The 16,099-nt window shown below is 44.1% G+C and overlaps 1 protein-coding gene across 1 annotated transcript in view; it reads right to left on the bottom strand.

Annotated features, from left to right (window-relative positions):
- MTUS1 (microtubule associated scaffold protein 1) overlaps window positions 1-16,099 on the bottom strand; it is a 338,112-nt gene that overhangs the window by 196,658 nt on the left and 125,355 nt on the right. Inside the window, exon 4 of the mRNA XM_082249360.1 lies at window positions 7,551-7,688. Within this exon, the coding sequence (XP_082105486.1) occupies window positions 7,551-7,688 (138 nt within the window). The remainder of the gene's footprint in view (window positions 1-7,550; window positions 7,689-16,099) is intronic.

The raw sequence follows: 16,099 nt of genomic DNA, 5'->3' as shown, positions 1-16,099 counted from the left end.
CTCATTCACACAAGCTTTGATCGTTAAATCGCCGTCCCTCCACCTGCTTTAATCCCTTGATCACCACACCTGCACACCACATATGCGTGCATTACTATATTACCTACACATGTAGGTACAGTAAATATCTCCTAAATATGCACCATTTAGGAATTTAGGAGATATTTTAGTAGCAGCCAGTGATGTCACTAGCACGTGTACTGCACTCTCACTGGAGGGCATGCCGTTCATTTTGTGAGCTGTGCCCTGGCCGTGTCTCCCACTCGCATAAGCAGAAGTTCGAGGTTCGCCCATCAAACAGCCGGAGCCTGGGAACCTGGAAGGAACAACGCTGCTGGAGAGCTTTGCTTTAGTGTAAGTCTTTCATAATGTGCTAGTATGTGATGCATACTAGCACATTATGCTCTTAAAGCGATTGTAAATTATTATTTTTTGTTTGAAAAAAAAATGGATTTTTGTAAAATCTTACCGTAAAATCCTTTTCTCTTAAGCTCATTGACAGACGCAGTCCTCTTGATTAATAACACATTGGGTTTTACTGCCCTCTATAGGAGTAGGACACTAGACGGAAGGAAAACGTTCTGGCCACACCTTAGGGGCAGTCCCAGAGGGTATATCCTCTCTCTCTCTGCTACAGGAAGTCAGTTATGTCACAAAGCAGTGTCAGAGAATTTAACCCAACCCAAAAAACCGAGGGGCGAGTACTGCGTCTGTCAATGAGCTTAAGAGAAAAGGATTTTACGGTAAGATTTTACAAAAATCCATTTTTCTCTGTCGCTCATTGACAGACGCAGTCCTCTTGATTAATAACACATTGGGACGTTCCAAAGCAGTGCCACAAATGAGGGGTGGGATAACAGAAAAATTTAAATCTAGAAGGCCCAACCGGTGCCGTCTAGAAGTCTTTAAAGGCTCATTAAACTAAAGGAGGAGACTCAACTAAAAATCCAACGGAAAAAAACCCTCGAGGTAGACCACCGGTCTCCTCAAATTGTGGCCTGCAGAACCTTGCGGCCAAAAGAGGCATCCGCCGATGCCATCACATCAACTTTATAAAATTTTGTAAAGGTATGAACAGACGACCAGGTAGCCGCCTTGCAAACCTGGATCACTGACGCCTGATGGCGGAAGGCCCAGGAAGCACTAAGCGCCCGAGTGGAGTGCGCCTTAACAGGGAACGGGGGATCCCGACCCTTAATAGAATATGACTGTACCACCGTCTGTCTGATCCATTTGGAGATAGTCGCGGCAGATGCAGGCAACCCCTTTTTGGGGCCATCCGTGATCACAAAAGTGAATCCGTTTTACGAAACGAGTCCATAGTCTTCAGGTATACCCTGATTGCCCGAACCACATCCAAGGAATGTAACGCAAACTCCCGAGGATGACTGGGCTTAGGACACAGGGAAGGTAACACAATCTTTTCATTCAGATGAAACTCTGAAACCACTTTAGGAAGGAAGGATGGATTCGGACGAAGAACCACCTTATCCCTATGAACCACCAGATATGGGGAACGACAAGATAATGCAGCCAGTTCTGACACCCTGCGTGCAGAAGTGATAGCCACCAAGAAGGCCACCTTCTGGGATAAAGTAAGCAAGGGAATCTCCCTGATATCTTCAAAGGGAGGTTTCTGAAGAACCGACAACACCAGATTAAGATCCCAGGGCGGTAAGGGCTCGCGCACTGGCGGAGCCAGGTGCCGCACTCCCTGGATGAAATTCCGCACCAAGGAATGAGTAGCCAAAGGTTTCTAAAAGAAGATTGCTAATGCTGAAACCTGACCCTTGATAGTGCTCAAGGACAGCTTCTGCTCAACCCCCTGTTGCAGAAAAGCCAAGATTCGGGTCACCGAATAGGTACGTGGGGGAAATCCAAGGGATTCACACCACGCAATATAAACCTTCCATGTGCGATAATAGACTTTGCTAGAAGTCGCTTTCCTTGCTTTAATTAGAGTAGGAATAACTGAAGCCGACAATCCCTTGTCCTTCAGTACCTGGGTCTCAATGGCCAGGCCGTTAAAGCCAGCGATTGTAAAGCAAGATCGGTCCCTGAGACCGCAGATCCTCCTTGAGAGGAAGTCTCCAAGGATCGTCCGCGACCAGTCTGCCCAAGTCGGCGTGCCCGGCTTGACGAGGCTAGTCTGGAATTACCAGGATAACTGGCATTCCCACCACCTCTATCCTGTGGAGAAGCTTCAGCAGCAATTTGAGAGGAGGGAAGACATACAGTAGCTGATACTGCCCCTACGGGGTGATCCGCGCGTCTGCTGCGTCCGCTAGAGGATCGCGGGTGCGGGCTACAAACCTCCGCACCTTCCTGTTGAGCCGAGATGCCAACAGATCCACCTCCGGGGTGCCCCAATGAAGGCACAGCTGGTGAAGTCCTTGGTGCTCAACCTGAGCCACAGCCGTGGCATTGTCTGACTGGATCCGAACCGGGCTGCCCTAGAGCTGCTCGGTCCAGAAAATCAGACAAAGTCTGATCGCTCTCAGTTCCCACACATTTATCAGAAACTTGGACTATCGGAAGTAGTAACTTCCTCTGACTGAGCATTGGAGACCGAAGCCACCAGGCCAGAGACTCCCTGGTCCGCTCGCTCACCCGGATCCGATTCCTGGAGGGAACTAGGAATGATCTTTGCAAAAAGTGAAGAAAACTTCCTGCTCAAGGAACGTAAACTACCGCTCCCTGTAGCATACGAACGTTGGAAGGGAAGAATCGCATCGGTAGAAGTGATCGACACTCGATCTTGTATCCCAACCGTATGAACTCCTGAACCCCTTTGTACGGGATTCAGGAAAGCCCTGGATCTGGAAACCGGTGAAGACGTCCCCCCACCCCAGAAATGGGTGGGGGCGCACCTTCAGGCTGTGTTGGTTTTATCTTCAGGTTTGGCTGAGCCGGATTTTTGTTTACCCGATCAGCGCCCTCTGAAACCCCCTGAGGGGGCTTTGGAGCCCTTCTCGCTCGCCCCAGCGGAGCGAACAAACCTTTTATGAGCGGAAAAGCAAGGTCCTCTCCTGTTGCGAGGTCCCTTGCCCTTAGCAGTCTGTGGCAAAAAAGTGCTCTTGCCCCCAATGACATCCTTTATAATCTCATCTAAGGTGGCCCCAAACAGGCGATCCCCCTGAAAAGGGAGATTAGTCAAAGCTTTCTTGGAACCTAGATCCGCCGACCAGCACTTTAACCACAACACACGTCTGAGGACCACTGCTGACATTGATGCATGCCCTAACAAGGGAGTGGCATCCAGGGCGGCGTCACAGACGAACTGTAGTCCTTGTATAATTTGTTCCATCAAATCAGATGCTGCCGGGGGGATACTTCTCCCCTTTAAGTCATGGTGTAGCAATTTTGCCCATTCTGTCAATGTTTGTGAAACTAAACCAATGGCAACCACTGGCCTAAAGGTTGACCCCATCAGGGAAAAAATGGTGCGGGATTCTGCTTCCACTTTTCGATCCACCGGATCCTCAAAGGGCGGAGCGTCCTCCAACGGGATAACAGAGGCTTTATTTAGTCTGGAAATCGGTGGGTCCACCACTGGTGGTACCGTCAATTTTTTAATGAGGGATTCCTCAAACGGATAACGCCTAGCAATGCGTTTAGAAACAGCAAGGGCTCGTTTCGGATGATCCCATTCCTCTTCAATTTTATTGCCAAAACATTTGGGTAAAGGAAAAACCTTCGCCATCTTGGCACGCTTACTAGTACCAAAAGGAATTTCCATCTCGGTTACCTCTGCCGGTGTAACCTCAAGTCTTAAGGTTTCCCGGACAGACACAACTAGTGCGTCCACCAGCGCTTCTTCTCGTGCTATGGCGGAGGCAGATACGTCCTCCTCACTGTCTGAGGAGACATTACCCGAGACAACCGCCCCAGCAGAGGGACCTGCAGCTGCAGTGACCAGCTCAGAATCTGTATCTGAAGTATCAGATGAAATAGGGGTAGGCGGGGGTCGCTTTCTTGACCTCCGTCCCTGACAGGCTACCTCCACCCGGGATACCAAAGACTCCAAAACTGCTGATAATGCATCAATAACCAGTGGGGTACTGGAGGGTCCTGCGGCCACCTCGAGGGGATCAGGTGGGGATACATGTGTGGCAGGGTCCATGATTATACAAGACACTTGCCAGCGAACAAAAAAACTTTTTTTTTTTGTAATCCCCCAGCGCAACAGCGCCCCTCAGTGTTACCTGCTTTTGGACCCCACAGAGAGAGACCCCAAGGCTCACCACCTGATGCACAGAAGTTTCTATCAACCTGCCTCAGCGCTGTCTTCTTACAGACAGGAAGTCTTTTGGCACTTTTCCCGGGTAAAGGAGGCGGCTCCGCCCCTTTACACGTCTTCCGGCGCCTCCCATGCTTCTCCACGAGGTAACTGGTCACTTCCAAAATGGCCGCCCCCATGCTGGAGACACGAGGCTACGCCAAGATGGCGGCCCCGCGCGACCTGCGGGGAAATGTCGGCGGCCTGTGGAAGATGGCAGCGGCCTGCGGAAGCGCTATCGGCCTGTGCGGCCTGTGGGAGGATAGCGGTCTGCAGGAGGATAGTGGCCTGCGGATGGCGGTAGTCCAGGCACAGGCATCGGCCTGTATTGCAACCTTATCAGGTAGGATGCTATCACCCTTATACATGGCCATCATCACAGTAATGCCACTGACTTCAGTCATGGTCCCTTAACAGTGCCCACTTATACAGTGACTTTAGATAGTCAGCTCCCAAACCAAGCCTCCTGTTTTTTTTTTTTTTCACACAATCACACAATTGGGGGATCTGTGACCTGTTACAGGATAGAGAGGGGACCCAGAAACCTGAGCGTCCGACCATCCTAAGGAGGGGCCCGCGTCCACCAACCAACCCGACAGGGGGTAAAGGGGGAACATTCTACTCACCATACCGGAACCAGGCGGGCGCCAACTCCTGACAGAAACCCTCTCCACCGAGGTGGGGGGGCTGTCGACCAATACGGACGCCGTGACTCAGTTTCCAACTGGTCGTTGGCGTCCAGGCGAGACGTTTAACTCGCAGGGTCAGTACCCGTCCAGTGGGACTATGTCGCGGCCGACCCAGCGCGGAGCTAGAGCCTGCACGCGCTCGCAGGCTGACTGGGGTGACCACTGGATCTCAACATCCAGCCCGTCACCCAGTTTCAGCGTACTTGCTTGAAGATCTCACAGGAACACTGGAGAAAAAAAGCTGCCTAATAAAAATGTTTTCTAAAAAATCTTGCCAGGACCAAGATCCCAGCAAGGAACTTAGGTCCTTACTCCTAACTAGACAGAAAAAACTGACTTCCTGTAGCAAAGAGAGAGAGAGAGAGAGAGAGAGAGAGAGAGAGAGAGAGAGAGAGGATATACCCTCTGGGACTGCCCCTAAGGTGTGGCCAGAACGTTTTCCTTCTGTCTAGTGTCCTACTCCTGTAGAGGGCAGTATAACCCAATGTGTTATTAATCAAGAGGACTGCGTCTGTCAATGAGCGACAGAGAAAACATGTTATACTTACCTGCTTGGTGCAGTAGTTTTTGCACAGAGCAGCCTAAATCCTTCTCGGGTCCCTCTTCAGCACTCCTAGCCCCTCCCTCCTATTGAGTGCCCCTGCAGCAAGCAGCTTGCTATGGGGGCACCCGAGCCGAACTGCAGCTCCCTGTGTCAATTCAGGCACAAAGCCACGTCCCCTCTCTCTCACTGGCTCACTGAATTTGATTGACAGCAGCGGGAGCCAATGACGCTGCGGTCTTAGCAAATGAGGGAGTCGTGGGCAGCTGAGACACTCCTGCAACAATGCTGGATCGAGATGGGCTCAGGTAAGTATTAGGGGGGCTGCTGCACACAGAAGGCTTTTTATCCTAATGTATTTTATTCTGACTTTACAACCATTTGAACTTGGAGGGGGAAGATTACTTTTTTCACTTTACTACCACTTTAACCACTTGCCGACCGCCCCACGCAGATTTACTGCGGCAGGGCAGCTCAGCTGCGCATAATCACGTAGATTGACGTAATTATGTGCATGTGGTCTTGGTGGCACGTGCGCGCCGCCGGAGCCGCGCTCCCGCTGTGGTCAGACACAATAGGTGCCAGACAATCAATGCCAGCCTCCTGCGATCTGCACAGAAACGGACAGAGGCCCCGTCTTCTTATGTAAACAAAGCAGGCGGGTCTTCTGTCACACAGGCAGAGAGAGATGATGAGTTTCAGCCAAGCTGAAACTCCAATCTCTCTGTGCCTGTCACAGTGCCCTCCCTCACCACAGTCAGTAAGCACAAACAGGCATAAATTTAACCCTTTGATCACCCCAGTGTTAACCCCATCCCTGTCAGTGTCATTTATACAGTAACAGTGCATATTATTTAGCACCGATTACTGTATTAATGTCACTGGTCCCCAAAAAGTGTCAAAAATGTCAGTTAGGGGTCTGATCTGTCCGCCGCAATGTCGCAGTCCCGCTAAAAATTGCTGATCGCCGCCATTACTAATAAAAAAAATAAATAAAGTCCAAAAATCTATACTGTAGTTTGTAAACACTATAACTTTTCCGCAAACCAATTAAAATACGTATTTTGTGATTTTTTTTTTTAACCAAAAATATGTAGCCGAATACAAATTGGCCTAAACTGAAAAAAATTAGATTTTTTAAATGTTTTTTTTGGGAATGTTTTAAAGCAGAAAGTAAAAAAATATTGTGTTTTTTTCAAAATTGTTGCTCTTTGTTTATAGCACAAAATCTAAAGACTGCAGAGGTGATCAAATACCACCAAACAAAAGCTCCATTTGTGGGAAATAAAGGACCGCACTATTTTTCGTTAAAGTAATAGTGCCGAATCGCAAAAAATGGCCGGGTCATTAAGGGGGTAAAACCTTCCGGAGCTGAAGTGCTTAAAGAGTATTTGTTTATTGATCAAACTGCCCTGTCCTAATAAAAAGGAACCTCAGGCCTCACAATGAACCCATCAAAGTCAAGCAAAATTATTTCAGAGTTTTTTTTTTAAACAATTAAAGGTTTGGTTTACCAAACCTTCAGAAGAACTTAAGCTGGCCATACAATAAACATATTTATTATTCAATATCCTTTAGATTTACCTTCAAATATGTAGAGCAATGACCTGTCTGCATACACATTGAAAGTGTTTAGGTTGATGGTATTGGTAAATCTAAAGGAAAATTGTATAATGTAATGTTGGTAATATCTAACCAACCATTCTCTTAGCTACAGTAAAAAAAAAACATTTGTGAATTACATCACAGCTTCCCCAACTATTATCATTAATTAACTCCACGGAATAAGCATCTATGGACTTAAAATAGTAATAAAAATTTGCAGCATATGAAGAAGACCGACTTACATTGCACAGAGCAATGCATAGTAATGTGTTCATCTACAGCATACAAGGGTTGTATTAGCAGAGCTATACATTATAAATGTGCAGTAGATGTCATGCTGCAACATGCATGGCCCAAGAACTTGCTCTGCTACCAAAAGATCATAGGAAAGAGTTAGCTGTCCCCCTGAGCTTTCTTACATTTCAGGAAAACCCACCTGTCGGGGCAGTTTTCAGTGACTGAGCTCTTACTCTTGACAGTGTAACTTTAGCTGGTTGAGCAGTACCAACGCCATTCTGTCTCATGCATTTTGCTGGAACTTCATCAGTCTTGATGCTGCTTGTGGCAGTTGTAGCTGTTAATATAAGAATACACATACATTAATACTGGCATTCTCAGACATGGAAAAAGTGAAACTCTGTCCTTAAAAAGCTCAGTTAAAAACTAACGAGTAGTGTGCTATTTTTATGCTCAAGCCTCATTATACAGGATTTTTATTGCGCCAATAATTAGCTTAGAACTTTATAATATAGAGTAAGATCGTTTCATTAAAAAACTATTCATTACAAGAGGGTTAGGAAGGCCCTGCTCATGAGAGCTTACAATAATAAAAAATAAATGCTATAAATAATAATATTAAATAACAGATATGGGGCAAAGGGTGCAAACATTAAAAGTATAAATAAAAGGTCACTTTTTTAAAATTTTGAACAGAGTGGAGAGCGATTAGAACACTTGTCAGTTTTTTTTTTGCGGTCTGTGCCCCCGTTAGGGAAATTCACACACTCTATTTATCCTGTTATCATAATCATAAGTGAAAGTAAAGGAAAATCCCAAATGTTGTTTTGTCCCCAGGACAGTAATAGAGCGGAAATCTTCCAATGGGGACTCTAGTTTTGCTAACCTGATGACCCTTTGTTTAAAGGGATTTCCTCTCACTTCCTGTTTGGCTTTGGGACAGGAAGTGAAGGGAAATCTCCACAGTGGGACGCAGATGGGAAAAAAAACCTGAAAGGGGTTAGAACTCTCCCTTACTCTATTTAAAAGAGAAAAAATGTGCCTATGGTTCTACTTTAACGGAGAGGGATGAGCTGATGGAGAAAGTAAAGTTCAGCTTTTAGGTGGAGGCAAGATAGGTTTCCCTAAAAATATGTTTTCAAGGGTCTGCTAAAGGTGGGCAGAGTAGGAAACAGTCAGACAGATTAGGGTAGGGAGTTTCAGAGGATGGGAGAGGCTCTGGAAAAGTCCCAGACGTAAGCATGGGAGAAAAGGCATCCAGAAAGCAAGAGGTCCTGGGAGGAGCAGAGAGGAGGGTTTGGATGTTTTCAGACAAGATTAGTGATGTAGCAAGGACAAAGTTGTAAAGGACTTTGCATGATGTTCTTATTTTGAATTTAATTTGTTAGGTAAGTGGAAGGCAATGGAGGGATTGGCAGAGAGGGGTGGCATCACTGGGCAGTCAGTAAGGTAAACCAATCAGGCAGCAGAATTCATAAAACATTGAAGGGGGGGATAGCAATAGTCAAGGTGAGAAATAGAGGAGTGAATAAGTAGCTTGCTGGTTTCATTTATTAATATATGGATAAAATCACCTTTGTAAAAAAATAAATGCACAACTTTTTGCAGAAAAAAAAAAAAAATAACTGAGAACTACAAGTGGTCAGCCACAAAGGATGTTATTACTTGTAGTTCTCCCATTCACATTAACTTTGCTATAATATAAAATACCAAAATTTAAAGAACCATTTCAAACAGCAGTCCACTTTTTTTCAAGTAAACAATGTAACTGAGCTAAAAAGCATCAAAGTATCCACGTCACCAATAAAAAGTAGTGGGATGGACTACCACTGCACAACAATGCCTGGATTAAAAACTGGAGCAGGTAACCCATCTGCAGCCAACACATGGCTTAATTTTTCATTTTTACTGGAGTCCAGCTTTAAACGTACAGGATTTTTAAGGCCTCAAGCACACTGGACGTTGTAAAAAGAAAAAGCCAGTAGCATTAGCTGTAGAAAACTGTAAAATGAGTTTTTCAGCTTTTTTGCAGAAGCATTTTTTTTTTTAACATTTTTGAGCTTTTTTTTTTTAGACAAAATTATACACCCTTAAAAGCTTAAGGTGAATAGCCAAGTTTTTCGGCGTTTTTAAGCTTTTTTTCCGAGTTAGAGCATTTTAACAGCTGAAAAACTCCTCTCAAAACCAACTAGCTCTGGGGTTTTTTCCCAGCTGGAAAACGCCTCTGCCAAAAACTGCTGATAACAGCCTATGTGTGCATGGACACATAGGATAACCTGCTGGGGAGTTTACTGGCTGCAGAAAAAAAAAAAATGTCTGAAGTCAAAAGCCGCATCTGTAAAAATGTCCAGTGTGCATGAGACCTAAAATGGACCTCTACCCAAACTTAATTCTGTACTGTGCAGACAATGATAACATCTGGTTTATAAAATTATACTTTTGTCTGTAGCCTAGACTAAAATGTCCTGAGACTCATATCTACTTGTTCCCCAATCAGCAGTTGGTGTATGACAAATTGGTCCCAGCTATTAACTTGGCGCAATCTGTAAAGTAGATTCCGATTCTCAAAGATTTATTTTGCTACTACTTTTTTTAGTAAAGCGCCAACTACTTTTATTAATAAGACCTCACATGCTTTATCCAATCTATGGTGCATTATAGAAAAACAGGATCTATTTAATTGGATGTAAAGAACTGTCAGGACTGTTAAAATATAATGAGACTAGAAAAGTAACATCTGAGGGTGTAAAAATGCCTCAAGCACTCGGATTTCTCACCGCTTTAATTTGTGTATTGTAAATTAACTGTGCTTTTTCCTCCCATGTAACAGACACTGGTCAACACATCAGATGACTTAATGATGTGTCTTTATAATGTATGCGTCTGGTCCTTTATCAGACAACTATAAGGAATCAAGCATATTAATATGAAATACATAAAAACCGAAATACTAAAAAAATCTACTTGGAAATGAGGGGCGCCTAACTCTAGGTGCTATTTGTAATGCTTTACCTAAGAGGATCATAAATCTAGTTAAAGTGACACCATGCATTCTGGTATTTGCGCTACTGAGCCAGCAAATTTAGGGTACCCCACCCAAGCTTTAGAGGCATATTTATAAAGCAGTGCATCTTGCCATTTATCAAACACTGGCTGCAGTCAAATCTCTCTTGTGTTTGCGTTTTAAATTACAGGGATTGGTTCACCATCAGTGAATGTTTGGTGAAAGTCACATTCATAGCAATATTAACATGCCTCATTTGCGTTTTAAAGTTTTAAACAGCCAAGACATACATGTATAGGCCTGTGGAGTAGAAATACTTTATCTTGTAAATTGAAGAGTGAGCGTAAATAATTGAACACTGCAGTTGAAAGGCACGAGGGTGATGCATGCAATCCTAATAACTAATGTAATAGTACTAAATTGCATTTATCTATTACACTGCTAAAAGGTTATGGCATAGCTATGGGTAGAAGACTACCCAATAAAAAAAATGATAGCAAACCCCCCCCCCCCAAAAAAAAAAAAAAACACACACGTATGACTTCTTGCCAAGTTAGGACTTTGCTAAATTAAACAATAAAATCTGGTGTGACCTACTTCTTTTCCCAGCAACCGAAGCCAACAAAGGAATTATGCAAAAGCTGCAGGACGCCACAAGCAGGAAGGTCAGCAAGGTAGCATCACTGGCTTTCCCTGAATCTGCCACCAATCTTAAAGTGAAATTGAAGGGAAGATGCACGGGCCATGCACTTGCTGTGCAACTGCGGTGCCCGCCTGGTACTGTCATTTAAGACAAAAGGCTCACGACGAGATGAGAGATGAAAGGGCATCAGCCATGATCACCTCTTTGTGTTTCCCGTGCCGCTCTCGATGAATTAGAGTGGAAACTAATCAGAGGCTTTGAGGCGGTGGGCAGGACACATTAATCCAGCCTGAAAGTCTAACTAGGCATCGGGTAGGCTGTGTAATCTTGGCCACATGGTGAATATGAAGCTTTGTTTCAAAGGGCACTTTATTCATAATTAAGTAGCCGTTTGTATGGCATTTCAATGGAAAAGTGAAACAATAAGCACATTTAGAAGCTGCTCAAGGCTTCTTTTGCTAGTGGAGATGCAGCATACGCTGACATGCGAGTGAAACATCCAGCATTATTGTCAAATCAGCAGAGGATTGGAGAGGGCAGCATAGCTCTCATTCCTCATCCCAAATCCAATTAAAAGAAATAACAGCTGAAACCAGCAAAAATAAGAAGGGAGGAAAAGGCAAGACTAAATCCGTTTCTAGTACTTGAGTTAATAAAAGCAAAATAGAATGTCTAAGACTGTGTCCTAACAAGACAAGATCTTTTACTATGGTCACAAATACTTGTCAGTGGTATTGGCCCTGATCTATTAATGTGTCTTAATTGCCGATTATGGACAGAAAAATCATTCCTGTTCACTCACTGACGCATTTGTGCAGCAGATGAATGCAGGCTAACGTGCCTAATTTTTTTTTTTGAACAATTTTTATTGAGGAATAACACACAAATTAATAAGCATGAGTTAACATTGGTGTAAGCTTCAATACAAGGAAGGGTCAGTAAGTTTTTATAAAAATCTTGATAACCCTGACCATCCTACCCCAGATGGGATCAATCGGTAGGCATGGAGTGGACATCAAGTTAACCAAAGAAAAGCAATTACATGGGATACCACAAAACAAAAACATTTGTTAGACTTTTTTTCAAGGATTCTAAAAGTAGAAAAATGGAGTTTCATATAGCTACAGCAGGGAAAATTATTTGATCCCCTGCAGATTTTCTACGTTCTCCCACTTACAACGAAATAAAGCGTCTATAATTTTTTTTTACCATAGGCATATTGTAAAGGAGAGAGACAGAATATCAACCAAAAATCCAGAAAAAAACAAATAATATAAATTTGGTTGCAGTGCAGCAATTAAAATAAGTATTTGATCCCCAAGCAAAACATGATCTTCTCTAAAACCTTAAGGTTTCTTGGCCGTCTCTTGGCGATGCCCAGTTTCAGCTCCCTCCATAAGTTTTCTACAGAATTAAGGTCTACTCAAGACCATAACCACTTCTGGACCGCCCACTGTGTGTGTGTGTCATTACTTTTGATGGTCTATACCAGAGTTATGGCAGCAGATAACTGCCATATCCCCAGTATTTTTTTTTTTCCAGCAGGCGATCCTCTTTCGCATAAAAGTGTCCCGGCGGCAGATTCGCCACAAGATCATTTTTATGGGCAGGGGAAGAGGTGCCCGCCCCTTCCCAGTCATTTTCCCCGCTTACCGGAGTTGTCGGTAGCAGCGAAAACCATCCAACCCTGTGCAGTGATGGGCAGCAAGTCGAGTAAGGGCAAGATGGCTCCCGACTATGCCCCTGGAGGACCGGAGCGATGTCACTTCCGCCCAACAGCCATTTTTTTTTTTTTATAGAAAAAGGGTAAATTTCGTTTACTTTTGCTTTGAAGTGTAAATGAGAGATCTGAGGTCTTTTTGACCCCAGATCTCGCATTAAAGAGGCCCTGTCATGCCTAACTCTATTACAAGGGATGTTTACATTCCTTGTAAAAGGAATAAAAGTGATCCTTCAAAAAAAAAAAAAACTTTTTTTTTTGACAGTGTAAAAATGAAAATGAAAATAAATAAAAAAAAAAAAAAATTCAAGTGCGCCGTCCCTCCGAGCTCACACACAGAAGTGAACTCATACGCAAGTCGCGCCCTCATATGTAAACAGTGTTCAAAACTAGTGATTGACCAATATCGTTTTTTTTGTTGCCGATAACGATATTTTGGTCAACGCATATCGGTATCGGCAGATATTTTTGTACATTTAAAACCCCTCCTCTGCACTTAAAAGCATTCAAAACGCCAAGTTTGGCTGTTTTGAATGCTGTAATTTTTTTAATCTTGCGCATCATTACAAGACGCCGGTATCGGGGTGATGCCTCTAGCTGCAAGCATCAGTCTGGTACAAGCACTTTCCCGAAATCTTGGTGGCCGATTCCGATATATCGGGGAAAGTGCATATCGGCCCCCGATATATCGGCTTTGCCAATAATCGGTCAATCTCTAGTTCAAACCACACACCTCGATCGTTCAAAGGAGAGCAATAAATCTAGCACATATAACACCTCACCTGTAACTCTAAACCGATAAAACTGTAAAAATTTAAAGCGTCGCCTATGGAGATTTTAAGTACCGTACTTTGTCGCCATTCCACGAACGTGCACAATTTTAAAGCATATGTTGGGTATCAATTTACTCGGCATAAAATCATCTTTTGTATTATACAAAGAAATTGGGCCAGTTAAAAAAAAAAAAGTTTATTTTTTCCAAAAAGAATTGCGTTTGTAAGACCGCTGCACCAATACACGTGACAAAGTATTGCAATGATCTCCATTTTATTTTCTAGGGTCTCTACTAAATAAATATACATACAGGATTTAGAGAAGATTTTTAACCACTTCTGGAACAGTAGTTGTACCCCCTTAATGACCAGGCCATTTTTTGCGATTCGGCACTGCGTTATTTTAACAGACAATTGCACGGTCGTGCGACGCTGTACTCTAATAAAATTGACGTCCTTTTTTCCCCCCCACAAACAGCTTTCTTTTGGTGGTATTTGATCACCTCTGCAATTTTTTATTTTTTTTGCATACTAAACAAAAAAAAAAAGAGCAATTCTGTAGGGCGTGGCTTGCCGACACCGCGGATAGCTGCATGAGACAGTAACTCCGCTCTACACTCGGCTACAGGCAACGGCACAGAGCCCAGACGAGATCTAAAAAGCTCCAGATCCTTCTCCACAACCCGAGCAACGGATCAATCACTTTGTCAAAGTGTAGGAAGCAGTCAAAGCTTCCCCAGAAGCTCACATACTTCTTCCTCCCAGCGAGGACAGACGGCTGCCAAGATGGCGACGGCAGCTCACAGCACTGCCACCCTGTTCTCCCCTCATGCTGGGAACAGTGCTCATAAGCTGTAGGATCTGTCTCGAGCTTCAGCTACAAACAGTGAGCCCCCCTGCTCACCCACCACAGGGTCCCCAGTTAAATCGAAGCAAAAAAGGGAAAAAAAGTTATCAGGACAGCCACATATAATCCCCTTTAACCTGCCCACCTCTGACATACAGCATTCTCTAGCAACTGATAACTTCCCTGCCTCTGATCAGCCCATCTCAGAACAAACCATGAAAAGTATGCTGATCTCATTAAAGCAAACCCTATACCTGTATCTCTCAACAACGGTTGCATCCCTAGCTAATGTAGTGCAACAAACAAGACCAACGTCTTCATCACATTGAGCACAAGATTTATGATCTCCTCACAGCCCATAACGAAATAGTAGATGCATGCACAGAACATGAACTACAAATGATCAACTTAAAACTAGCAGACCTCGAGGACCGGTCACGCCGGATAATAAAATTCCGAAACATACCACAATCAGTGCAACAACCTGAACTGGTGAAATTCATACAGTCCCTGATGTGCACATTAGTCCCTGACCTTGCAAACCGGGATCTAGAAATTGATAAGAGCACATTGCATACCGAAACCTCCGCATCTACCAGCAGAGAAACCACGAGATGTCCTCGCACGCATCCATTTTTATAGCACAAAAGAAAAAGTGATGTACGCCGCAAAACGTACTAAAAACCTTACCAGAACCATACACAACCATTGCCCTCTACACAGACCTCTCCAAAACAACCATGGAAAACCAAAGGCAATTATCCACCATTACGAAAGCCCTTCAAAACCACTGCATACCCTACAAATGGGGATTCCCTACCAAGTTGATAGTCACTTACCAAGAAACCAATCACGCTGTGAGCGGGCCTTACCCTGACCAGCCTCAGTTTCTACCCCACATGCTCTAGTCCAGATCACGGTGGAGTAAACTTGCCCTCCTCTGGAATCTTTAGCAGTTACTCTGCACATTAAACCAGTATCCTTACCAGGCTCTCTCTTTTTAACGTACCCCCTGCTCCATACCGGCTTGACCTCCCCAAACCTCAACCAACCTCTCTATGTTGAACTTTCTCTCACTTTGGGAACTACCATTACTACTTCTAAGAATTCCAACACGCCACAATGCCTCAAACTCCTATCCTTGAACGCAAAGGGCCTAAACAGTCCCCCAAAAAAGAGCCAACCTCCAGAAGGAACTATCCAGGCAAAATATAGACATCGCCTTCATTCCAGAAACCCACTTTGCCCAAGCCAAAAGCCCATCATTTAAGCTCAAGGGCTATAATACCTTATTTCTTTCATCAGGACATAAAAAGAAAAATGGAGTCCTAACCGCAATCCGAGATACTCTACGAATTCAGCATCACTCCACGTACGCTGACCTTTTGGTCCCATACTTCATACTGATCTGTACTGTTGAACAAGTCACTTACACACTAGTCAACATATATGGACCCAACCCAAGACAACTCCGATTTTTCCGTCGCCGCTTCAAGAAAATTGACACTCTAAAACAGGGCAATCTAATGGTCGGTGGAGATTTGAACATAATTAATGACCCAGTCATGGATACTTCCTGCAAACATAACCATAATCGTCCAACACTGAACTCGTAACTTCAGGAATCAGACCTATTCGATGAATGGAGAACGCATCATGGATCGGAAAGCGACTATACGTACTTCTCTCACTCTCAGCTGTCTTATTCGCATATTGATAACTTTCCTAGTTGACAAATGGACACTTTAGAACATTATGCAA

This window comes from Pelophylax lessonae, assembly GCF_965119305.1.
Source record: "Pelophylax lessonae genome assembly, chromosome: 1".
Taxonomy (NCBI): domain Eukaryota; kingdom Metazoa; phylum Chordata; class Amphibia; order Anura; family Ranidae; genus Pelophylax; species Pelophylax lessonae.
This window is presented reverse-complemented; position numbering and strand designations above follow the sequence as displayed.